Below are 26,406 nucleotides of genomic sequence, written 5' to 3'. Positions count from 1 at the left end.
TATTTGCTTTGCTTTATTTGCTTATATGGAGGTTTTGTTTGGGCAGAGCACTCACTCAATACCATGCTCTCCAGCCTAGATGTCCATGAGGCTGTTTTGGAAATGAGTCCTATTGTCCAACTCACTTCTCTCAGGGCTGTCATGTCCCAACTTGCTTTTCAAGGCCCAAGATGGTGTTCCAGGTGGTGGCATGAGACGCAGGGTACATCTGCCATCCAGTGGTTGTGCTGCTATTTGTAAGCACGTAGTGCTTGCCTTGGCAGGTTTGGGTGAGTGTGATGGAATCAATCTGCCAGACTCCCCTGTAATTTTCTTTTGACCATCATCCACCATACCACAGGGATTTACCTGTTTGATCGGCAGGGTGCCAGCACACATTTCAGTGTCCTGGTTACAGGGAAAGGAAACGGAGTATTTAGTGCTGTGTGGGTGTAATGACATGGTTTACTGCACATACCACACACGTCTCAATGGGGATATGGTTTCAGCAGGAAAAGCCAAGGATCAGAAAGAAGGGGAAGTGCGCTATCTTGGCTATCCCTAGCCGAGAAGGTGTCAGGATCAGCCTGCACTCAGCCCTGCTCCATCGCCCCTGGTCCCTTCTCTGTGCCTTTGAGCCCAGTGGATGAAGACTCCTGGCTCTAGCAGAGCAGAAGCAGCCGTGCAGAGCTCAAAATCCCAGCTGAGCCAAGCCAAGCAGCACTGGTGCTGGAGTCAGCCACAGGGGACCAAGCCAAGGCAGGGGAACGAGAGTCAAACACAGTTGACCTCAGCAGTCTAGGGGAAAAAAAACCCAAAAAACCAAAACCAAAACCAAACCAACAAACCCCAAACCACTAAATGAGCAGTGCAACATGGATGATCAATCTTCCAAATTTGTTTTGTCTCAGCTCTTTGTTGTTTTCAGATTGGTGGAGGGAGGGGACATAAAGCCATAGGAGTTTCCTGCACCTTACTGCTTTTTGGCATGAAGTGGTGGGGGTTTTTTTGTTCACAGCAGTGAACACCCTTTTGTGTATTAAGTCTTCCTTGAAAAAATCTCTCTCCCTCCCATTTGACAGAAATCACCTCCAGAGGCTGAGTATGTCCTCTTCCCAATACCCTTGTCATTGCCCAAATTCTGTGACAGGAATCCCAGATGCTTGGCTTTGCTACCATCTGGTTTCATACTGTGTGCCACAATATCCCAGCTCTGGAGCAGATAGATCAACAGGGCCTCTCCTGTCTGGTGGTTGAAATGTTTCCCTGTATCTTGCAGCTCACCGAGGAGTGGGAATTGGGTAATTATCTCTGGCCCCACCTCCTCCTCTTGTGGTGATGGTCCTGCTTCTTCTTCATCACTGCTGCTACCGGCAGGGGTTGTTCCCCTGATTCAGCTGCAATCTGAGTGGTCACAGTGCCTTCTGGTCTGCTTTCCTCTTCCTCCTCCCCTGAGGCTGCTGTTTAGTAATGAACAGTGTCCAATAAATAGTAGCCAGGGTCCAACACACTGAATGGCCCCCAAAGACCATTTTATTCAATTTTCTTCTGTTGTCTGTATTTTAAGATCTTCAAATTGAATGGTTGAACATAAAGGAAGATATCAAATATCATTCTGCTAGCATAACAAATGATAGAAAAAATACTTAAAATTTTTGGTCAATCTTGGGTCTTGAACTAATGTACTTGTGAAGATGAGTCTGATTATACACACATCTCAATTTGTTTCATTGTAATAAGGGACAGTAATAAGAATGCAATTATGTCAGATGACTTCAATAAAGGTACCTGCCACCTTGTAAAAGACTCTCAGAAGAAATGGAAATGTAAGGAGAACAAAAAGCAAGATTAAGTATGTCAGGAATAAAAAGGATACGATTGTGGAGTTGTATCAGAATTGCCATAAATCAGACTACCTAAACTAAGGATAGCACAAAATTCCTGTTTAAGTTCCAAATATGTGATTGGTACAAATATTTTAAGTATACACAATAAATTTTATCTGGCTGATATGGTTGAATGGTGCATGGGGAAATAAAATTATCATTTTGTTTCATCCTCTCTCTAATACAGCTGCAATCATGTTACTGACTTCTTAAAAAGAAAATAAGTGTCCTACAAATGTAATAGCGTTAGTGATTTCACTTTCACACTATGATCTTATCTACTTTTTTACTGAACCTAGACAACTCATTTTAACTTTGGCCTTTATATTATATATAGCAATTTCTACATAACTTTTTGAAAACTTCACTAAGAAATTGAATATTAACAAATCAATTATTTAAAATAGTTAGATTTATCTGAGTATCTAGTTCAAGGGTACTGCAATTCAAATTCAATTTCAATTTAAAATTGCAGTCATTCCTCCCCAGCAAGAACTCCAGTTAGCAATAATAGGTTCTATTATTGAATTTAACTAACAAGAACAATGAAACAATAAAAAGATAAACAATTACATCAAGAGCAGTTGAATAAAGCAGTTATTAAATGTGGATGTTGGATGTGTTTCCTGAGCTACAGCTGGTAAGCTCTAATCAGATCAGTGGATTTTTCTAACTCTGTCTTAAACTTTCAGTCAGGTCAGTTTTAGGACTGTCTTCTTTCTCCTCAAAAATACTGATCTATAAGTTAAAAAGGTAAATCAACCTTAACATCTAGTCTGCATACAGCAGCTTTGCGTGTGAAGTGTGGCGCTTACAAATAAGCCTATGCAGATTCTTACCTCTGAAAGTACGTCTGAAAAGATCCCAAATAACATTTAAAGTTGAACTTGAGCTTGACTTCAGTCTTCAAAGGAGAGGGACCTGCCATAAGGTATGAATCCCTCTATTCACTTGGCCAAAGACATTGCTGTTTAAAAGAATGTTTCAGTATAAAATGATTTTGATTGTTCCTAAACATACAAAGTAATTTCCCCAAATTTTGATGACCAGTCTGAAGCCTTCCAATGTAAATCCAGTCCCTTCCTTCTCAATACTGTTCAGAAATTCCTCTGCATCTGTTTGCCAGTTCTTTCCGCAACTTCACTGTCTGCCTTCATGCAAACAATTAATGAAAATGTCAAATAACACTATACCAAAGGGAAGATTCTGTGAATTAAGTTTGGTCTGTCTCTCCTCCTTGAAAGCACACCTATGTTAAATAGCAGAAACATGATACTAAGAGGATCTGACAGAACTAATCTTTTTTAATAGCTAAGTTTGTTCTGTCTTACTCTGGTTTAATTATGAAGATTATCAGTTTTGATGCCAAGATATGTAATATCTAACCACAAGATTTGATTTAATTTTTTTAATCCATGTTGATGGCTCTTCATCATCTTATGGCATCTTCATCATCTTACTCATATTGTTCACTTGATTGATTGCTGTATTTCCTCTTGCCCCTCAAATTACAGTTAGACTAAATTAGTAAACTGTAGTTTTCTCTCCAGTCTTGCACAATTTAGGTATTTTTTCCTACCACTGGAAAGCTCTCTCATCCTCTGAATTCCCACAGATAACTATTAACAATTTTGGAGTCTAAGCCTGGGTGAAGCAAATATCTAGCTTAACAAGCCCTGGCTCTCACGGAAGGGCATAGAGGTGATATGGAAAATATTTCAGATTTCAAATTTCAGATTTCAGATTTCAAAACCCAAAAATACATGAAATCCAACACAGGAACAGGACACCATAGCTAAAATTAGGACATCTATCTAGTCTCCATTACTAACTAGCAGCCAACTACTTCATTTTATAGATACCACTGTAGGATGAACAAAGAATCACTAGGTTGGAAGAGACCTCCAGGATCATCAAGTCCAACCCTAACCTCAACTAAACCAAGGCACCAAGTGCCACATCTATTCTTTCCTTAAACACATCCAGGGATGGTGGATCCATCACCTCCCCAGGTAACCATTCCAATACTTTATTACCCTTTCTGTAAAAATTTTTTTCCTACTATCCAACCTGTATTTCCCCTGATGCAGCTTGAGACTGTGTCCTCTCGTTCTGTCAGTTGCTGCCTGGAGAAAGAGACCAACCCCACCTGAGCACAGCCACCTTTCAGGGAGCTGTAGAGAGTGATAAGGTCACCTCTGAGTCTCCTCTTCTCCAGGATAAACACCCCCAGCTCCCTCAGCCGTTCCTCACAGGCCTTGTGCTCCAAGCCCCTCTCCAGCCTCGTTGCCTCCCCTGGATGTGCTCAAGTGTCTCAATGTCCTTCCTGAACTGAGGGGACAGAGCTGGACCCAGCACTGGAGCTGTGGCCTCAGCAGGGCCGAGTGCAGGGGAAGAACAACATCACTGCCCCTGCTGGCCACACTGTTCCTGATCCAGGCCAGGATGCCCTTGGCCTTCTTGGCCACCAGGGCACACTGCTGGCTCATGTCCAGCTGCTGTCACCAGCACCCCCAGGTCTCTTTCTGCCTGGGCACTGTCCAGCCACACCGTCCCCAGCCTGTAGTGTTGCAGGGGGGTTTGTGGCCAAAATGCAGGACTCAGCACTTGGACTTACTAAACTTCATCCCACAGGACTCTGCCCATCCATCCAATCATTCCAGGTCTCTCTGCAGAGCCCTGCCACCTCCCAGCAGATCAACACTCTCCCAGCTTAGTGTCATCTGCAAATTTACTAATGAAAGGCTCAATCCCCTCATGCATGTCATCAGTGAAGATATTGAACAGAGCTGGCCCCAGCACAGACCCCTGAGGGACACCACTGCTCACTGGCTGCCAGCTGGATGCAGCACTGTTCACCTGCACTCTCTGGTCCTGCCATGCAGCCAGTTCCTGACCCAGCACAGAGTGCTCCTGTCCCAGCCATGGGCTGCCAGCTTTTCCAGGAATGTGCTGAGGGAGAGACAGTGTCAAAGGCCTTGCTGAAGTCCAAATAGGGAACACCCACAGCCTTCCCTGCATCCACCAGGCGGGTCAGCTGGTCATAAAAGGAGATCAGGTTGGTCAAACACGACCTACCCCTCCTAAAGCCGTGCGGGCTGGGTCTGATACCCTGGCCATCCTGTCAGTGCTGCATGGTGACACTCAATATAAACTGCTCCATAACCTTACCAGGGACTGAGGTCATGCTGACTGGCCTATAATTACCAGGATCCTCCTTCCCACCTCTTTTGTGAATGGGTGTCACATTGGCCAGCCTCCAGTCATGTGGAATGTCACCAGTGAGCCAGGACTGTTGGTAAATGATGGAGAGCGGCTTTGCAAGCTCATCTGCCAGCTCCCTCATCACCCTGGGATGGATCCCATCTGGGCCCACAGATTTATGAACATCCAAACAGCTCAGCAGTTCTCTGACTGCCTCCTCCTGAATAATGGGAGGACCATTCTGCTCCCTGACACCATCTACCAATCCAGGAGGACAGCTGTCCTGGGGACAAGCCATCTTCCCGCTAAAAACTGAGGAAAAAAAGGCATTAAGCACTTCTGCCTTCTCCTCATCTGGAGTTACTAAGTTCCCTCCTACATCCAATGGATAACAAAGGTTGGTCTCATCCTTTCTTCACCATTAACATATTTGTAAAAAGACTTTTTGTTATCCTTTACACAGGTTGCCAAATTAAGTTCAAATTGAGCTTTGGCCTCCCGAATTTTCTTCCTACATGCCCTAACAACCTCCCTAAATTCTTCCTGAGAGACCTGACCCTCCTTCCAGAGATGATACATCTTTTTTTTATTCCTAAGTTCTTTCAAAATCTCGTTACCCATCCAGGGTGGATATTTGCCTCATCAGCTCATCTTTCGGCACACAGGGACAGTCTGTTCCTGTGCCCTCAAGATCTCCCATTTGAAGTACGCCCACCTTTCCTGAACTCCTTTGTTTTCAAAAACTACTTCCCAAGGAACTCTCTGGACAAGTCTCCTAAACAGGTCAAGGTCTGCCCTCTGGAAGTCCAATATAAAAGTCTTGCTGCTGCTCCTCCTAACTTCACCAAGTATTGAGAACTCTACAATTTCATGATCACTATGCCCTAAGTGACCTCCAACTACCACATCTCCTACCAATCCATCTGTATTTGTAAACAACAGGTCTAACACAGTCCTAGCCCTGGTGGGCTCACTCACCAGCTGCAACAAGAAGTTGTCCTCCACACACTCTAAAAACTTCCTGGACTGCCTCCTTTCTGCTGTATTAAGTTCCCAGCAGATGTCTGGTATGTTAAAGGTGCCTACAAGAACAAGAGCTGGTGCTCCTGAAACACTCTCCAGCTGCACTCCGGAATGGACCCACCTGGATCTCTACACAAACTGCAGCTGGACTATGTGACTGATGACTCTCCCCATGAGTTGGGACACTTGGGATTTCAGATTTCTTACCTGACACTGACAGATCCTGTCATGCCCAAGGCAGATCATTAATCCACAACAGATCCTTGGCAAGTGACTAGTAGTGTGATGAATTAAAATTAGTGAAATACTACTAATCCTTCTTAGTTACTCAATATTATTATATGTATTGTATAGATAATTCCTTTAGACATAAATCATTGTCCAAGCCTGAGACCAAGATTGGACCTAGCCTCACCTTGGCTCCACAAAGGGTTTAGAAAGTAAGGGGGTCATCTCTGAACCTCATAACTCAGTGACGGGGTCTTCCCTACTCTTGGCATCTCCTGTCTCTATGTGAAGTTTTTAAATTCTGAATTGATTCTCTTTCTTTTTCTCCATGCAGCAATTGATAAGATGAACCTTGCCATGAAACTTATTGAACCTTGTCAAACCACTCTTCATTAAATTCCCTCAAATTTATTGAACCCTGTCAAATGATTATTTTACCTTCGTAAAACATGTTGCTGCTTCTCTGTTTTGAGATGTATTCCACTCATCCACAACATAAGGCTAGTCTCTGTTCTCAGCCCTGGATCTCTGTTGCAGCTTTGGTAATTAATTACACCTTTTGGGGAATTTTAGTAAACACTGGGGCATAGAAGGAGGTACTAAAAACAGGTTTCTTTAAATTCTCTATGTCACTATTTGTTTTAATACTCCTTTATTTTCTGAAACTAATGACTATATGTTTGTATTTTTTTTTCTTATGATGCCCACTATGTCCACATTCTCAGCCAGATCTTTTCTGAGAGGAACTTAAGTAGCACACTTTCCTCCAGTTTTTTTCCTCCGTCTTCTGCTGAGCACTTCAACACCTTTCCTGAATTCTGTGTAGTTTGTGTCCTTTTGTATCACTTTCTCATCAAAATGGTAATTGAAATTTCCCATTAGTATGAAGTTTTTCTGCTTTTGATAAGTCCTTTGATCACACAGAGAAAGACTCCTCTCCATTAACAACTTTATTTACAGCCTACCATGATCCCCTACATGACAGAATTATTCTTTTTACTGAGAAATGTTTAGTCACTCCAGCTTCAGGTCTAAGAATAAACATCCTGGAAATAGTCTCTCAGTCTTAAATACCTTTTCTGAACAGGCCATACATGTCTGTGTGCACTCTCCAACCAAATCTCTATCATGCCAATTAACACATGATTTTGAATATGATTTAAGACATAAAACCATTTTTGTTTCCTGTCCTCGTCCTTGTCCATATTCTATGTAATAAACTAATTATAGTGTATGTATAGATATATAAATGCTAGTTATCTGCTAGTATGTAAGGAACAATATCATACAATGAATAAATATTTGTATATAATTAATTAAAATGTGTCAGTTAATGTTTGGTTTTCTCAAGACCACACCAGGAAAATACTTGCTTCCACATGTAAGACTTTATATCAGTTACTGTTTTGTTTGTGGCTCCTTGATTTGTATCCTGGTCAGCACTTGTGCAGGAGAAATCTCAGAGAAATGCACATTGGCTAAGGCTGCTGTCCCACACTCTGCCCATGGCATGCTCAGCTGCAGGGTCAGACCAGGCTCCTTGAGGCATTAGCCTGACAGGCCTGAAAATTCCTCAAAGTGAGGCAACACAGATTCTCTGGATCCTGGCCCTGCTGCCAAAGCTACCCTTGTGGCTAAAGGCTTATTTTTATCTCCAGCCTGCACCTCTGTGTTTCACTTTATCAATATTTTCTCTCATCTTCTCCCCAGATACTGCAGTGAAGAGCCCTGCCCCCTGATGACCTCTTCATTGGTAGCAGTGGACTGTGTCATGGGCATCTTTTGGGTTCTCCAATTACCTATTCAGGTCAACTATTTCAGTTTAGCTGTAATCTAAGTTTAGGGTTAAATTTAGGCTCAAAGATAAGACTTAAGAGATTACTGTGTTAAGGAAACTTCCCAGAAAGTTCCCATTCAGGTATGGGCAGACACTTCCACAGCTGGGATCAAAGCCCCTCCATAGCAGGTCTCCAGAGAGCCAATGGTTGCTCCACTTGATTCTCTGCACACTCCACCCAGTCATACTATGTTTCCCTATGGGTTTGACCCCAGGCTTCCCAGAGCACAGACTCAGACATCTTGATCCTTCATCCAACTTATTCGTGGTGCAGTAGCACAGAAAAAGCCTGAAGTGCCTCCAAGGAGGGACCCTGAACAAAGTAATCCCTGGGCACTTGCATCCTCACCCTCAGTGCAATAAAGGGCTTGGTCTTCTATCTGACTCCTCAGCTGGAGGCTGCTGAGTCCGGGCTGGCTCCTGCTGGGACTCCGAGTGTCCAGTCACACAGGCAGCATAGCACCCTGTGCCCTTTGGAAAGGGTTTGCAAAGGGTCCACCAGTTCACAGCCTCTTGCTTTGGGCTACCAGAGCTCAGTCTGCATCTGACACTGCAGCTGCCCACGTGCACTGAATATACCCCTTAACCCTGGATGCTGCAAGTCTAAAAGAGGCAATAGCTTAGCCAAGGGAGGAATGAACAGCAGAGATAGTTCTTTTATATATACTGCCCTTGTAAAGGACTGTATCGTGAGCAGGACTGCTTTTTTATTTTTGAAGCCCAAGTCACTGTGATTTAAGGAGACTTGGGTTTAGAACAAGTACACACTTTTATAATCAGAAATTTTTCTTTAACAGACTCTCTCCTGGGGAAAAAAAAAAAAACAAACCTTCCACTATGACCTTTTTTGTGTGGCCTGGAACTCTGCAAACTCAAACCTAGCTCACTGACAAATTTTGAGATAGATGCTGTTGAGTAAGTTTTTGGACAAGCTTGGAGCCACATGATGAAAAAAAGCTTTTGTGTACTTGAAGATAGATTCACAAAGCTGGAGTTACTAAGGATCTGCCAAAAAGAGAGTCAGAGGGAGACAGTAAGAACTTAGGAAGTCTAAAAATCCTTGAAAAGAGGACATGTAGACAGCTAGGTTCCAGTGAAAAAGAAGGTGCTCTTCAAAGTGAGTGTATCTCTTTGAAGAGACCCACACTCCACACTTCTAACAGGTAGATGCAGACAGGCAGCTGAATTGACAGGCAGGAAGGTGTACCTACATAGTGTTTAGTGCTGGGGTGGAAACCATCTAAGTTTCCAAAAGCAAAGCTGAGAATGCATGTCTTCCATCAGGTGGGTAAAGGCTGAACCAAGGTCAAAAGTTAAACTACATTACACTCACATCTAGCAAACAAGTTCTGACTGACTGCTAGACAACTGTAACAGTACAGAAGACTGCCTTGTTCCATGGCCCATTCAGTCTCTGAGCCTTCTAATTTAGACACACAGAGAACAACTCACAGTTCTCTCTCTCATGCAGCACTCAGTGAAAGGGGAAGAGACACAAGAGAACTAGAGCTGACAGATTTAAGACAAATGTTGGGAATGCAGGAAATCTGACAAGGTGTGAAAAGAACCAGAATTTCCTCTGAAATGGAAGTACAGCCATACTGCTATGAATCTTAAGAGGTTCTGAAAAGGTGCCTTGCTGTTCAAGTAACTTGGCCCACATTGTTCCTTCTATCAAGGCTGGAAGTATCTGTGAAATTGTCCTAAGGTGACTTTGTGATGCTTGTATCCCTAATTGTCTGTTCTGTCTGTGCTGTATATTGAGTTCTGTGCCTTTCAGACTGGCTCTGAGAGCAAAGCGCCAAGTTTGTTTTGAAAACAACTCTCAGTCCTGCACATTCCTCTCCAGACAGTGGCTCATCTGAAGCACAGACCAGCTGCTGGGACAGAGATCTTTTTTGCTTTTTAGTTAGCTTTTTTTTTTCCTTTTTCTTGGGGCTCTCTAAATCTGCTCTGGACTGAAAAACTCAGAGGAGCACCGAGGGCTTGCACCTGCGGCCCCTGGGCCTGGGACTGGTAAGAAACTAAGTGAGCTGAGCTACACACAGCAAAGATTTTCTCAAGTCTGCCATCTCTCTTCAGAGCAGTGAAAAATTTTATTGTTTCATATTATTCATTCTTTATGCTTGTGGACATTTTGTTTGTTAAATAAATAGTTTTTTCCACTTTTCTCTGAAAAAGTTATTTTTCCCAGACTGGCTAGAGAGAGAGGCTATTTAAGTTTACTTTCCAAAGAAACCTATTCAAAAGTTTCATCCCAAACTCACCCTAAACCAAGACAGGAATGCAGATGCCTCAGACAAGGAAGATGTCCAAGATGTCATCAGTCCATTGTAGAACACACCACATTACTGACAAGCCCCAAGGCCAACAGCTACCATGTGTCAGCAGGACAGGAATTTTGACTTGCCTGATTTCAAAAGGGGCTGCCTCTGAAAAGCTCTGCACAGAGGGCACCAAACTGCTGGGGTCAGCATGGCACTGCAGGAGAGCCCTCAGCCCACTGCTGTGATGTCAGATGAGCAAAGGTCATGAGGAAAAACTGTATTGTTACACTGTTGCTACATGGGAAACCACACAGCTGACACAGGGAATACCTTCAGTAAATTAACCACTGAGTAATGATATCGGGAGACCTGAACTCAGGTTAAACACTGTCCAGGGAAGACAATCCAGACAAGACAAAGCCACATGTCTTGCAGTGGGCTGGCCTATTTTGAAGGGCAGTACCCAGAAGTTTTCAAAGCAAAAAGGTTGGCAGCCAGGTTTTGATTCTCATCTGATGCTCTGTACATGACAGATACACTACATCACTCAGCTGAGTTAACAATCATGTGCTCTTGAAAAATCATAGAGATACATCACTCTAAGGTTAAAACATGAGAGCAGGCTGCACTTGAGGAACGTGTAGTAATTCAAATCTGGTGTGGGAAGCTTCCAGGAAAAACATAGGCAGCAGGAAGCTTAGATGAAGCAAAAGGATCTGATGAACAAGCTAGAGAATTTACTTTCCTTCCCATTAGTGCTGGCTCTTTGGGTTTGTAGGTCAGAAAACAGTTCAGGATGAGCACACTGTTACAGTGCAGTATCTAATATCACAAAACAGGTGGCACAAAGCAGTCTAACAGTCAGGTAAGTCTCTTGGAACTAAAATCCAGGGAAAGGAGCCAACAGCTCAGGTGTTTGTTCCCAAGGTACATGGAAACTGTGTGATGAATAGAATTCATTCCATGTGTGGTGGCAGTATGGCATAAATTAGGAGAGGACCACCTTTCAGCTAATTGCTTATATAAATGAGTGACTGCAGAGCAGGAGGTGGGATTCAAATCTGCCCAGGTTCCATTTTGTTGAGTAGAAAAGGAGCTGTCATTTTCTACAGAGTCATTTCTCTATTGCCAGCTGAGTAGGAAACATGGTAGTCTCAGGAACTCTCCCTAAAACTGTTTCTGAACAGTTGTGATGGTAAGCAGAATGTGTTGCCTCAAACTGTTGTCCTCATGTTTATACTGCTGCATATATATGGCAGAGAGGCACTTTCAGCAGATAGTGTCCTTTTGCTCTGCTATCTGGATCTATACCAAAGTCAATCATTATTTTACATTTTGAGCTGTCTGCTCCAAAGTATGTTTGCTTCAAAGCACATCTGCTTTCCTTACTTAATAGTCAGACACCTCATTTTACATAAAAGGCTTGCCTCCCAAATTAAGAAAAGTGTCTCTGGACACCAAGTGGTGTGAGGGTAGGCATATAGCATGCTCTAGACCTGTTCCAACTGAGTGACAAATAATTGTAGCTGTTTGCCACCTTTAGCTACATTGCAAAGAAACCATTAGAAAATACAGCCTAGTATCACAGAAAAGGGAGAGCAGAGAGGGAGACGAGAGAGGTTCCTTTGCATACTGTAATATGTACACAAATATTTTCTTACTCTAAAATACAGAGTTAATTTTTGTCTATGCCATCTGCCTATGCCTTGGCTTGCCTGCTAAAGTTGTTACAGTCTATGACTAGGCCTATTAAGAAACCAAATGAAAACACAAGTTTCACCTTTTCTCTAGGTTGACTCATACCTCTGAGAAAAGCCTGTTTATATCAGATAAAGACTGATTTTTCTATTTATAATCCAATCTCAGCCTGAAACAGTTCCACTCAAACACTATTTCCACTTACACTATTTATAGTTTTACTAATGGCTTACATCTAACCCAGCAAGTTAAATTCCAGATTGTTCCATTCAAGGCTTAAATTCACAAATTTAAGGTTTTAACTACATCTTTGTTTTACTCAGGCCTGCTATAACCTTATTCACCTTTTCCAATACTCCTTTTCAACAGCTTAGGAGACAGTTTTCTGGCAAGACGAATGCATATAGGATAATTTTCAGTTTCTTCTCACATGGAATTTTCATATTTCGGTTTTTCATAGGAATTCTATGTACCTCTTATTCCTCACCTTACTACTAAGTAATCTTAACTCAAAATGTTCTTGATACTACTCAAAAATAAGGAGTACTTCCCTTCCTGTAATCTTCTAGGAAATCCTAATCTATATTAGAAGTCTCCAAAACTGTCTGTGAAGAGAAGTTGCTGGAAGCCAAGCTAGATATTTAGTTAACCTGTTGCAAAAACAAACCCACCCAAAACTATAACAGAATGTCACACTGTTGCTTTTTCCACTCAGAGTGGCAAAAAGCATTTTTATAGTCACTATAACTAAGATGTTTAAGCAGATGACTCATTCTTCCTAAATATAAATTTCTCATCTCATGAAGAGATGGTTCTTTTCATGTGGAAGATAACAGCATTCATAGTGAATGTCCATTCTGCACAATCTCTACTAAACAAAACTGATGTCTTAAAAAAAAATTGATAGATGCCTAATTGCTGCAATTAATTCCCATTTTAAGAAAAGGAATTAAAAATTATGAAATAATTGCAGGGAGCAGCAGTCCAATGAAGGAATACTTGTCAAAAGATAATTTGAAGAACAAAGCCAAAGGCATCGACCACACACCTTAAGCCCTGAGGCATACTCTGAATCAACTGCTGCTACAGAGATAACTTACCATGAGCATCCTAGAGGTCAGGAAAACCAAAACCCTCACCTCATGAACCATATATCTAGAAATACAACTTTTGCAGCTAAGAAAAACACGTAGGAAGGCAAAAAGATTAGCAGCTACAAGGATTAAATCAGGTATTCATAAATACAGTAGCAATTAGCAACTTAGAAGTACATCTGAATAAGTGTAGACCAGCATACCTTAGGAACACACAGAAAGGTGTATTTGTACAGCAAGTCACTGATGCACATCCAGCACTCTCACCCAGCAGGAGTAGGGAAAAATTGAGAAGTAAACAAGGAATGACTGAAGAGCTAATACTCTAACCGTGTAAGCCTATACATAAATGCAAAAAACCCCCAAAACTTCAGGCTGACAGTGTTGTGTCACAGTAAAGTTTCTATAAAATAACACTGCATAAAAACAGTTCTGCAATTACAAGGAAATGGAAAACTTGTGGTCAAAACAATCAGCAAGCTGAATCAGCAGTGTTTCAGTTGGCAAGATATTCTTTCTGTACAGCTTTGTACCATGAATCTCATTTTAATATTGCTGGATGTTACAAGGAAGCTGGAGTGAGACTCTCCATTAGAAACTTAATAGCAGTAGAAGTAGGGGGTTCAAACTGAAGGAGGCAGAATTTAGGCTAGATATTGTGGAAGAAATTGTTCCCTCTTAGGGTGGTGAGACACTGGAATAGATTGCCCAGAGAAGCTGTGGATGCTCCATCCCCCAAAGTGTTAAAGGCCAAGGTCGCATGGGGCTCTGAACAATTTCATTCAGTGGAAGACACATGTCCCTGCCTATGTCGGGGGGATGAAAATAGGTGGTCTTTAAGGTCCCTTCCAAAGCAGGCCATTCTATGATTCTATATCCATTCTTTTGACACAGGAAGAATAACTTGGCAACACTTAGTATAATTACATTTTAATGAAATATTGGAGTTCTTAAAGTGTTACAAAGATATAATACATTCGTAATATAAGTGTAAAGGCTCAACATTAAAATGAAAAGACTTAGTAAAAAGTATAGATTAGAAGTTACTGCAGCAAAACAAACTCATTGCAATTACATTTATGTTTTGTTTGTTTTGTTTTTTTTTGTTGTGTTTTTTTTTTAAAGAAAACCAGCTATATTGACTGGCACATATAGACAAGGTAAAATACAGCAAGAGTGTTCTTCCCCCATGAAGTAATCAATCAAGTAGTACTGCAACAAACACTGATTTCATGCATAAGTGTAGAGAGGATTTTAAACTCTGCATATAGTACTAATTTCAGCTTTTGTACAGCCCCACTTGCAACACATTCCTGCCAAACCCAGAGACTCCCGTTTTCTTCTGGGATACCTGGCCCAAAGGTAGCTGCTTGATTCCATGGGATTTGCATTTCCTGTTCCCCCCCTGTCCTTCTGAACAGCTTCCTCTACCTGGTGAACAAGTTTTTTTAAGTCGCCTGCCACAGGGACATATTCATTATAGTAATTTAAACTATACAAGTCCTTAAACGCCTCCCATCCAAGAACTGGGCTGCTTCTCTGCAGCTGCTCCACTTCAGGATCCAAAACTGATTGCAGGTTCAAGCTTCCCAGTTGTTTGTTACTTGCTGTTTGTGCAGAATCTGTTTGAAAGAGAAGACTTCAATTCAGTCTGTAGGAGCACCAAAAGGATCATATAGCTCTAAGAAATAGCAACAAAACCCGTTCAGTTAGTAATAAGTGAAACACTAGGAGAACTGATGGTACTTCAGAGTCTCCACACACCATGACTGACTTGTAGCTCACTTGTAGCAGAATCTATGTTTTAAACTCTACCTCCTGTTAGACATGCAGAAACACTGAAACAGAAACAGTAACTGGAGTGAAGGCATCCTGTCATAACTGCAGTGCTATTGATAGAGAAGTTTCATTTTTCCCACAGAAATAGAATTTTGTTGTAAAGACATGTATCCAGAAACACCACAGTGTTATGTCATGTGTCTGATGAATTATATCAGACCCCTCCTCTCCTGTGAACAATCATACAAACTAGACCATGTGCAGAACAAATGTAGGAAGGACTAAATAAGCAAAGATTGCATGTAAACTGATTCTTAGATTGCAGTTTTCTATAGCTATTTTTAACTGATGCTTTCCACTCATTTCTTTCATTACTGAAGGCATAGCAGGGGCTTGCAGACTTTACTTATGACATGCTTCATCTCACTGACCAAAGTGTTCTCAAAAATCCAGCCCTACTTCATTTCACCTTACACTGTTTCTCTTGATCTTACTTCTGCAAGTGGCATTGCTTACTTCAGCTAATGTGAAGAAAAGCAGCTTCTTCAAGTCTTAATTTTAAAAGAATCCAGAATAACTCTTTGTCTTGTGATCTTAATGTTTTTGATATAGTCAAATTTTTTTGTTTCAGAAAGCTGAAAGAACATGAGTACATCCAGTAAATTTTATATTTACTTAAATATGGCTAATTAGTATATAAAATCTAATTTTCAGAAAGAACAGCTGCCTGAGTATGTGCAAAAATAAAAGCAGCTGCAGCTACTTTATTAATTAGACAGTGACTGCTATTTAATAGTCTTTTGGGGTGGAGAAATCTTCTAGTTAGACATCATGCAGCATAGTGGAGGCTCCTTAATGACTGTTCTCAGAAGCTGCTGTTAATGAAAAGGAAAGAAAAATTTGCTGGAAAACAACACAATCTCCACAGAGGCTGTATCTAAGTAATTTGTTATAATTACAGAAGTTACTTTTATCTTTTACTAAGTCTTGGGAGGGGGGAGGGAGCTAAAGGCAAAAAATTCCCAGCAAATCCATTATACTGGCTTCATTAGCTGCCTAAAGTCTTAGGCTATTTCTCTAAAGTGTGTTTAATCAAAAAAAATCATCTTTTCCATTGCATTTTAGCCATAATTCCAACATTTGTCCTTTTAAAAAAGTTATTCTTCAGTATTCATCAACATAAATTAGAGTAATCACTTAAAATTACTGTTACATTACCACAGTTTGAGAACATAGCCCGAAAGACATCTACTAACAATTTCTTAGTATATCGGGCTTGGGACACGCGACAGTAGAACTACGAGGGACAATTCCCCCATTGACTGTTTCACCATAGAGCAGTTTTTGGGGCATCAATTGTAACCTGAAGCACCGGAGTCCATCCTCCAACGTGTCGACTCTTTGATGCGGAGCAGCATCAAAGATAACACCGCCCGCGATCCGTGGCGGCCCCGCACGGATCCCGGGAGCTCTGACGGGCAGAGGGAAACCCCGGCAGGAACCCCACCTCGTTCCGCCGCCCAGGAATTACGGAGCCTTGGGAATGGAGAGAAGCCATAGCGACAGGCAGTCCCCACCGCTCCCCAGGGCGCATCCCCCCATGGGCAAGACAGGGGAGAGGTGTGATTTTCTGGGATTTTATAGTAGAAGCTCCTCTGCAGCCGGCAGCCCTGCCCAGCCGCGCGATATCTCCGAACTGACCAAAAACTTTGCCGATTATCGCGGCAAATAATAATAAATCGCCTCCCGTCCTTTTCCCTCCGAATCTCAGGGCATCCTTCCAAAAGTCTCGGAAATGCCAACCAGGATCTAGAGGGAAAGCGAGAGAGGGACGGGGACTTTCCCTCCTCGGCTCAGGGCACGGGAGCTCGCCCTTCGCCGTTCCCTGGCTTTCCCTCCATCCCTCCTCGCTCGGCGCGGAGCGAAGCGCCCCGACAGCCGCCCGCCCCTCGTTCCCGCTCCCGGGACACTCACCGGCCGCGGGCGCAGGCTCCACCGCCAGCAGGGAGAGCCGCTTCCAGCGGGACCCGCCGCAGGTGAAGATGACGGCGCGGATGAACTCGCGGCCGCACAGCTTCACCCCGTAGCCGTCCCCCTCGCCCGCGGGCAGCGCGGCCCCGGGATGCCCCGGCGGTGCCGCACACAGCAGCGCCACGGCGGCGCACAGCAGTCTCAGCTTGGCCATCCCCATCGCGCCGTCCCCGTCCCGCGGGCGCCTTCGCAGCACACCCGACGGCCGCCACAACCCGCAGCGCCCCGACCGCGGCGTCCAGCCCAGCCCCGCCGCTGCCCGCCCGCCTTTTATGCGCGGCGAGAGCCGCTGAGTCACGTCACCGCCCCGGCCCCGGGCCCGGGCCCCCTCCCCTTCCCCGGTGCCGCAGCTGCCGTCTCCCTCCGGGCGGTCCTGGTGCCTGAAAGAGCCGTCGAGGAGCCCTCGGGCAGCGCCTTCCCCTCTTTGTGCCCTTGCTAGCCTGTCACCTCGCCTTCGGCCTCCCTGCTCGGGCTCCCGGCCCCCACCTACCTGGAGACACGCTCCTTTACCTCCGCCGGGTCTGGGCCTCAGCTGTTCCTGTTTGCGGCCAGACAGCAGCGCAGATGCCCTTTCGTATTGCTTCGAAAACGTGAAAAACTTAATCTCGACCCTTTTTTCCCTTGCAGGTCCAGAATCTCCATAACTACCTCTGTGTCCTAAAAATGTTGGCTGACATAAAAAGACAGAAACAAGCGAAGTAAAAGAAATGCACTTTCAAGGAACTACTTCAGCTGTGGATACTTGAAGGCAGATTTCAAAGCCTGGATTCCTCTCAGGTTTGTTGTACTGGAGACTTGAGTTCACAGGTAGCCATAGGCATCTAAGTGTCAGAGATACCCTGGCTCCAGTGTGGGCATCCCAGGGATTTGGTGCTCCCACCTGTGTGTTTCCCAAATAGGGCCCAGCAGGCTCTTGCTGACAAGGGTGGTGGTCTTTGGACTCCATGCAGAACTATGCCTCAATGAAGGTAAACTTTGCTTCTGGATTTGTTTGTTGGCTTGTGGTTGTTTGTTTGTTTTCCCAGCACAATAGGACAAGAAGTGGTTGCTGTCACCTTTTATAAAAAGTCATACTGTGAAGAACCAGAAAAGTTCACCTATCTTAAAATACTTTGAAGCAGTTGTCTGTAGATCCTTTTGCATGAGGGCTGTGCTTTCAATCCCTTGCGTATTGTTGGCATGTTAAGAAGTCCCTCAAAACTCAGTCTAGAAGGAGAGCACAGAGAAGACATACATCTACAGAAAGGTGTATGATTTGCTAGTGATGGCAGAGAAGCTATAGGAGAGACTCCAGTCTCCTCTTCAAGGAGGACTTGGGTGTTTTACACTGAGCTGGGTCTAGAACCAGGCTGTGGAGGGCTAAAATGGGGAGCAAAGTAATTGTGGTTTAACCCTGTCCAGCCACCAAGCCTCACACAGCCACTTGCTCATTATGTAGTCACTCCCCATTAGTGTGACTGGGGACAGACTTAGAAAAGTGAGAAAAGTCATGGCAGTTTAACAGGGAAAGCAAAACCTGCACACAAAAGCAAAGAAAAATAGGAATTGATTCAGTGCTTCCTGTGGGCAGGGAGGTGTTCAGCCGTCTTGGGAAGACAGATGCCATCACTCCAAAGGTACCCTCCTTTCTCCTTCCTCCTTTCTCCCCCACTTCATATACCAGCTTGATATCCTTTGGTCATTTTGGGTCATCTGTCCTTGCTGTATCTCCTCCCAAGCACCCCCAGTCCCCTCACCAGTGTGGCAGTACCAAAAGCAGAAAAGGCCTTGGCTTGTATCTGTTCAGCAGTAACAAAAACATCTACTATCAACCCTGTGTTCAGCACAAATCCAAACACAGACCAATACCAGCCACCAAAGAAAATTACCTCTACCCCAGCCAAAACCTGGACAGTTTTCTTTTTGGTCCAGTCTTAAGTGTTTAAACAGTGGTACCTCTTCAATAGTGGGCACCATCATCCAGAATATTGCTAGGATGCAATCTGCAGAAGTGGAGGCTGCTAAAATGAAAATCCCGAATAACAAAACCTCAATCTGTTCCTCCCTCAGTTGGAGTCTTACCTACTATACTGTTACAGACTGAAGTTGTGCAGGGGTAATCACAATTTGCATTTTGAGAGCAGCATGTTGACTTTGTTGGTCTTGTGGACTTTTTCTGAAGATACCATCACATCAGGTGGACTTCTGCATGGACTCTAAGTACTCTTCTAGACAACAGATTTGTTTTCAGTAACTGGAAAGCTGTAGCAATGTCACTGCCGGGACAAGGCAAGAAGGAAAGTACCTTCTGAGTTGGGCAGTGATTAGAAAAACTACTATTTAAAACAAAACACACAGAAGAAGATTAACAATATAAATTTAACAAATCTGAAGTAACTATATAACTTCTGTTTGTTTCATAAAGAAGGAAAACCAACAGCAGAGCAAAGAAACTAATTTCCATTTATCACCTACAGGATATTTCAAGACGAACATCCAATGTACTGGCTCAATGCAAGTATTTTATGTCTTTTAATTTCTTAAAAAAAGGTAAAGATAATTGTATTATTTCTCTCCCCACTCAAAAATATTAAGCTGTTGAGCAATAGCTAAGTTTATAGGGGGTAAAGGAGGTTTCATGAAAACTGGGGCTAAATAAAAAAGATATCCTTTAACAATTTTTCAGTAGCCTTCTATACCTTGAATTAAAGCCTTATTCCCATGACTCCCAAATGTCAGACAAAAAAAACCTCAGCAGTAAGACAGAAACTTCCTGATTTCATTAGATATTTTCCAGAGACTTCATTTCAAATTCATGCAGTTCACTACTGCAAGAACAACTCAGTTTTTGAAAGCTGTCCAAACGTGAAATTAAAGTATCTCTAAAGTTTGCTTAGTACCATACAGGATTCTGTAAGAAATGGGAAGTACTACTGCATCAATGTTATTGGTGACTAAACATGAGCATTGCCCAGTTACCTTCATTAGAGGATTGCACAGTTTATAAAACCGCATGTCTTAAGAAAGCTTATAATTAAAAAGTTAAGAAATCCACACATTTTTGCATAATGAAGTCCAAGGCTAATTAAGAAAATAAATAATAATGCCAAAACAATCTTGTTTGTATACATCTACATAAGTGCTTTCCCCTTTTATTTAAAAGCAGTAACGTGCAGTTAGCTATAAAATAACTCCAAAGCATGTAGGAAGGGGCCCAAACTGGACTCTCCAAAGTGACTTTGCTTGTTTCTCCTCAATACTCATATACATACACTATCACAACCAGATAAACGAGAGTGAGGTGGAGGCACTTGTGGCTTGCAGGTGGCATACAATTCCTTGGGTTCTGTACATGAGACATATCCATAATTAGAACACAAACAGCTTAATTTTGACATCCTAATCATGACTGACTTCTCACTTTTCCAGAACAATCCTGCTCCAAATGACACTGATTCAAGATATATGGCTATCAGAGATTAGAACCAGGAATTAAGGTGATAAGAGTAGTGCCTTCAGGCCCTAAAAAGCTCCCACTGGAGTTGCTCTCATTTTTTTTTCCCCAGTGATTCATGGAAAAAAAGAGACAACTGTTGTGATATATTAAAGTAAGTCTAACTGCTGAGGCCAGTTGAGCACAAATGACAGAAAGGAGTGGATGACAGAAAGGAGTGGGTTGTTTCAGGTGCTTTATTTATTTCTATAACAAATATGATGATTATGGGCAACTTGTGTTGTAAACATGTATTTCCCCAAAGTAAGCCTTGTCATTAATAAGCTCCTGTTCTCTTTCATTGTCCTCTGAAGGAAGTTAAACCATTCAATTCTTCTGTATCTTCATTATGTGACAGATATGACTGAGCACAGGACATGCAAGCATTTTGATTAATACACTGGCAGCACTGGCAGTAGAATAATTAACTCTGCAACAAAGAATGAGCACCTTCAAAACAAAAACATGCATTTTCAAAAAAAAAAAAAGTAAAGCAAACAGTAAAAAGTAAGGGTAATAAAGGTGAGTAACCCTTAACTCCTTGATGATTTTTGACACATTCTATGTAGCCCATTTAAATCTATTTCTGGGTTAGACCGTCTTGCTTAGAGCCTTTTCCTTAATAAAACTGGTAAATTTTATTGATACTGTGTAATACAGATTTAAACTTAGCCCATTCCTGTCACATTTTAGTGTAGAGTCTTGCAAGAGATTAATGTTATTGATCTAAGTTCAAACTTTGGGAGAAAAGAAATCAAATCTAGTTTGGATGGAGTAATATATAGCTACTCTATTATCCCCTAAAACTGCTACCTAGACCACTATTTTGCTCCCTTAGCACTGGATTTTGATCAAACCCAATAGCCAGGAATCTGTCACAAGCACACAGATATTGATTCCTAATTTACAGTGGATATGATTAGGGTATTTCCTAATTTTCTACATTTATAAGTAAAACTGTTGTGTGGTCTGTTAAAACCATTCTCTTGTGAAAATGTCTTTCATAGGATTAAAATGTGGGCTAAAAGGCATAGATGGAGACAGAAATACCCCAAAAGGCTGGATCAATTGTTTTTCTTTTCTGGAAGAAAAAATATTAATAGATGACATATGAAAACATACAAGACTTGTTCAAAATTAAAAGGAAGGTGGACTTCAGAACTTGGAGAAAACATAGCAAACACTGTTACTCAAAGCAAAACAAGAAAGGGAGTACTTACGTTCATTTTATTACACTGACTATTAAAACACATCATATTTGAAATCAGTTACAGACTGTATGCATTGTTAACATGCAGAGGACAGAACCAATTACAGAAGTGGCTGAATGCAAAAGTGAATGCACTTTCAGAAGACAGACTTGGAAACTGCTACTTATTTCTTCTATATTGAGAAGCTTTTGTTTCATTATATATTTGCCTGTCTTACTTACTTAGAACAATATTCTAAGTTTCATTAAGTAGTCTTCAAAATCGTATTTGGGGCATTATCTCCAGCTGGAATTTAATTTTGAAGTCAACAAATTGTCAGTGCAGACTTCAGCTTAATTCGTTTTTGGATGCTTTTTGAGCATTTGTTTTTAATTCCACAATTAGATTAATTCTTAAAGAATTGCCATCCAAATCACAATCTGTTTCTAAACAAGATTTCCAATACAGAAAGATTAATTTTTTTCCAAGTGTGACTTGGAAATATCAGAATATTAAAGTATACTAAAACTATATTCTCAGTATATACCATGCTAGAGTAAAGGCATGCAGAAAACCACTCATTTTTTCAGTACTTGTAAGGCCACTTGGATCTACTCATTACAAAAACACACATTAATAATTTTGCTTGCTGTTAGGCTAAGTTAATATTCATCTTAGTAGTGAAACTCAGATTTCGATTATCAAAAAACAAATTATCCTGAGTTTCAGAATGTCAAACAAGCATGAAAAAGATTCAGGAAATAGCTACATAATTTGTTTCCTCTTTTTCAGAAACTATGTCTGCCAATACTTAAACACAGTTTTCCCTAGGAGTAAAACACACAGTGAGCAAGTTATGTGTTTACTTCTGAACCCACTTCTGATAAAAGCTGTTTATTGCAGAATCTGAAGCAGAGATGGTGAGTTCACTGCCTAAAGAACAGCAAATAAAAAGTGTCTTATTTTTCAAAGAAATTGACTGCCTGCTCCTGACTTGAAATTGAGCTGTGTATCCTGAAATATATTTGAAAGTGGTTTATATTTATTTTTATAATTTATATATCTGTACAAACTTATAACTACCAATTACAATATCATTATTGATTCTACTGAGTTTGGTCAGTACCAGACATTTTTACTGCAGGTGAAAAGTTGTTTTCAGACTCTGAGTATACAAAGCAAATTTAATATTTCATTATAAACAACTAAAATACACTACATAATAATGAATATTTTAAGAGATACATATAGTATGAAACCAATTGCTTTAGAGAGTACTAAATTTTAAAAATTAATTAAATTTTGATTTTATTAGACATTTTTATTTATTTCTGTTGAAATGCAGCATTTAATCACATTTCAGATATACAGCGTTAATACAATCTTCCTATTTTTCTATGATGAAATTGCTCTGAGATGTTCTGATTTTCTCCAAATCTTCAAGTGTGAGAGGTCCTTTTGGCAATTCTAGCAAAGTGCTCTGTGTGTCAAGTATGTTCTCTGCTTCACCTTCAAAAAAACAAAACAAAAAAACCCAAAACCAAACCAAAACAAAACAACAACAAAAAAAGAAGTTAATTTCTTCAGCATTACAGCTAGAAAGCAAAGGAAGAAAAAAAAAAACCCTTAAACTGATTTAGCCACTCTTGTTTGGACCATGTTAGCAAAATAGTAAGTCATAGCTACATATTTTACAGACAAGCTTAAGTCAATATACCAGCGAAGTTGTCTCAAAGGAATTTTGGAATGGGGGGTAATCAGGAATCTGAGAAGAAAGTGGATCAGACATACGCATGAAGGTGTACACATAACCTTTAACAAGTAAACTTGTACATAGTGTCACAGATGCACCATATTTGGGCAAAATTCTTCATTGTGTCTCAGGACTAGCCTAAAAGGTGTCAGAATGTGGGCAGCACAGGACTTGAAGAAGTCAAGTCCTTGGTCAAAGCACACTGCTCACAGAAATATTTGCGAAGACAGTTACCTAAACATGAAGCATAGCAGGGAAAATTTGTAGAGTGCAGATTGCTCTGGGTAAGGCTGGAATGAAAACATCCAGGACAGAGAATCCAGAAAACAAAGATACAGACTGAATATTATACATAGGTTGTGGTGGTCTGATTGTGATATAAGAAGGGATGAAGATTAGGTAAAGAATGCATTTGTTTTGGCTGATGCGACTTGGCACAATGCCAACAATCTTGTTTATCTATGCCTTAAGTCCCAGCTTGATGATCTTTATAGCAGTGGTCTGAAACTGTATGTGTGATCAACCTGACTGAATATTGCAATGCAGTCAAGATTGTGGTCATTCTGTAAAACAGATCAGAGTGCTGACATCTCCCAACTGTAATTTTTATAGTGCCTGGGACCATCAGTAGTATCCAACACTGGTTACACTCCCACAATGTCAGTCATTGATCTGATTATGAACCAGCAAGAGAGCTTGGGGACAGAGATGTAGATAGGCAAATCTCTGTGTCTGTCCCTCACACGTACTAGAGGACATTGCCCCACTCACTGCTCAGGACACAAGGACTCAGCTATCTAAATCTTGAAAAAGGCAGCCAGAGTTCGTTGGAGAAGTTCTGTGCAATTACAGGCTGGCCATAAAACCTGTTCCTTCCTCTAATAATTTGTGTGAAAAACACCAGCAGTGTGTGCCCAGACTGGGAGGAAAAGCAAAACAGCAAGGCCAAGAACACAGACAGCAGCAGGTCCATGACTGATTCTCTGTGTCGTCAGAGGTTTACATAGTTTGATGGTGGTTCTGTAACCCTGACATACCAAAAAAGATTAGGTCCTGATACACTGCCCTGGAAACCTCGGGCTTTGCAACAGCACAAGCAGAACTCAAAGCAGGTGTTTCCCCCTATGTCTTCAGTTTGGGGTTTTAATTAGCCCAAGCTACAAAGCAGGAAAAAATACCATTCCAATATTTTCAGTGTGGAAGAATACTAAAAGAATGAGATATTTTTTGGTCAAGTAGGCTAGAGACAGAAAAAAATTAACTGTAAGCAAGATCAGAGACAAAATGCCTAATGAAAGCCAAACAATAAAACCTTTCAGGGGTATAAAACTATTCCAAAGGACGAAGGGCAGCAGATGCAGGCCTGTGTGACAAAGGTGGTTCAGATACAAAGTTCGCTGTACAGCACAGAAATAATTGCAGATTATTTTAGGAGACAGAATTGGCTATGAGGTTGATTATAGGTATACCCTGTAAGAAAGAGACCAGCTAAAGAACAATAAAGGGAATGGTGCATACGTTCATTATTACACCAGAAAGATTAAGCATGCCATGCAGCAACAGAACAGACAGACAAGCAGAGAAGTGGTTGTGAAGGCACGGGAGTGAACACGGGGATCAGTTGAGCATTGAGAATAAGCATTGTGGCTGCAGGTCAATTGTGTCATAAAATCCCCTCTTCAACTACGTAATTTTAACCTTAAAATAAAAATGAACTCCTGAACCTGATTTCCAGACCAGATTCATTCAGGCTATTCCACTTCCTTTTAATGTAGTGCTGATATTGGTAATTAGTTGAATTTCCTTCTCTTACTTTATCCTATCTTGTAAGAAGGATCTGTAGACTCAAACCTCTCTGTAAAACCTCTTTGTCGTTTTACAAAGCTAAACAAATTAATCACTTTTTTTTCTCTTGCAAGGCAGCTTGTCATTCCCTAATAGTTTTAGCTCTTCAGTATAATTCCAGATTCCCTTTACAGAAGTGATCTAAATTACATGTAAAGGAGTTATTATTTTCCTGCACCTTCCTATCGGTACTAAGGTTTTGAAATGTGCATCCCCAAAGATATTCAAAAGCCTTTTGGACATTTTCCTGGGCAATTGGCTATAGATGATCCTATCTGAGAAGGGGGCTTGGACCAGACAACCTTCAGGGATCCATTCCAACCTCAACCATGCTGTGATACTAGAAAACCTCACTTGATATTTCTAGACTTTGCTCAACTCTCAATTTCATCACACTGTGGGATGATACTCATTCTGTGATCATTGGCATTCAAGTTTTCCCTTTTTCTACCATTTCCTGGTAGAAATGAGCCCTAGTGGTAGAAATTCCTATCAGTTCCTAGTTTTTTGATGACATTGTCAAATTGAATCCTATTTTGTTGTCTCATTTCTTCCAACCATCAGTTCTTCTTGCACTACAGTTTATTTCCTTTCTGTTGATGAACTTAATCAAGTTTGTCACCCAAAGATTTGATTAGGATAACCTACTCATAATTTCAACTGTAAAACAAATGAAGACCCAGACCAAATCTTGAGGAATATTGTTAATAGCCCTGCTGAAGCTTAACTTTCCTTTTCAAACATAAAATTTGACATAACTCCTTTACTCCTACGCTTACCTTGTCTACTAATTTCCATGTCTTTCATGTTAACTTAATCTTTAGGTAATACCATATCAAATGCTTTATTGAGTTTATAATGGATCTACCCCATTCCTTTTGGAAAAAACCTTCTTTTTCTGGAAAAGACTGAGTTCGTTTGGCATATTCCATTTTATTTTCTATTTGGCTCCACATTTTTTTTTCTGCACAACATTTTCACAAGTCTTGCATTCTGCTGAAGTTTCCTAACGGAGCTGAAGTGATGAAGATGACTTTTCCTATTTGGAAAGCAATAGGATACCATATTGCCTCTCTTCAACCTATACAGGACCACATGGTACACAGTAAACATGTTATAT

General features: G+C 41.3%; 2 protein-coding genes across 4 annotated transcripts in view; both read right to left on the bottom strand.

Annotated features, from left to right (window-relative positions):
- Window positions 1-13,842: 13,842 nt before the first annotated feature.
- LOC134564429 (relaxin-3-like) lies at window positions 13,843-17,263 on the bottom strand. Its single transcript, XM_063423282.1, has 2 exons — window positions 16,970-17,263; window positions 13,843-14,838 (listed from the first exon to the last, which is right to left on the bottom strand). Exons 1-2 carry the CDS (start codon window positions 17,184-17,186, stop codon window positions 14,471-14,473), a joined length of 585 nt encoding a protein of 194 aa, XP_063279352.1. The 5' UTR covers window positions 17,187-17,263; the 3' UTR covers window positions 13,843-14,470.
- Window positions 17,264-20,469: 3,206 nt separating this feature from the next.
- The window catches only part of PLGRKT (plasminogen receptor with a C-terminal lysine), a 92,402-nt gene continuing 86,465 nt past the window's right edge, over window positions 20,470-26,406 (bottom strand). For 2 of the 3 annotated variants that reach the window (XM_063423678.1, XM_063423679.1), the window contains one exon: window positions 20,470-23,197. In XM_063423678.1, the coding sequence (XP_063279748.1) occupies window positions 23,076-23,197 (122 nt within the window). In that variant the 3' untranslated portion in view covers window positions 20,470-23,075. The remainder of the gene's footprint in view (window positions 23,198-26,406) is intronic. The other variant, XM_063423675.1, reaches the window with a different exon arrangement.

This window comes from Prinia subflava, chromosome Z (assembly GCF_021018805.1).
Source record: "Prinia subflava isolate CZ2003 ecotype Zambia chromosome Z, Cam_Psub_1.2, whole genome shotgun sequence".
Taxonomy (NCBI): domain Eukaryota; kingdom Metazoa; phylum Chordata; class Aves; order Passeriformes; family Cisticolidae; genus Prinia; species Prinia subflava.
The sequence above is the reverse complement of the archived record's forward strand: the minus strand, read 5'-3'. Positions and strand labels throughout refer to the sequence as shown.

Excerpts from the sequence above, each read along its gene's own strand:
- LOC134564429 (XM_063423282.1), bottom strand. The coding sequence starts at position 17,186 with ATGGGGATGGCCAAGCTGAGACTGCTGTGCGCCGCCGTGGCGCTGCTG. Across the intron at positions 14,839-16,969 it reads GGAGCCTGCGCCCGCGGCCG|ATTCTGCACAAACAGCAAGT; the intron begins GTGAGTGTCCCG and ends TCTTTCAAACAG.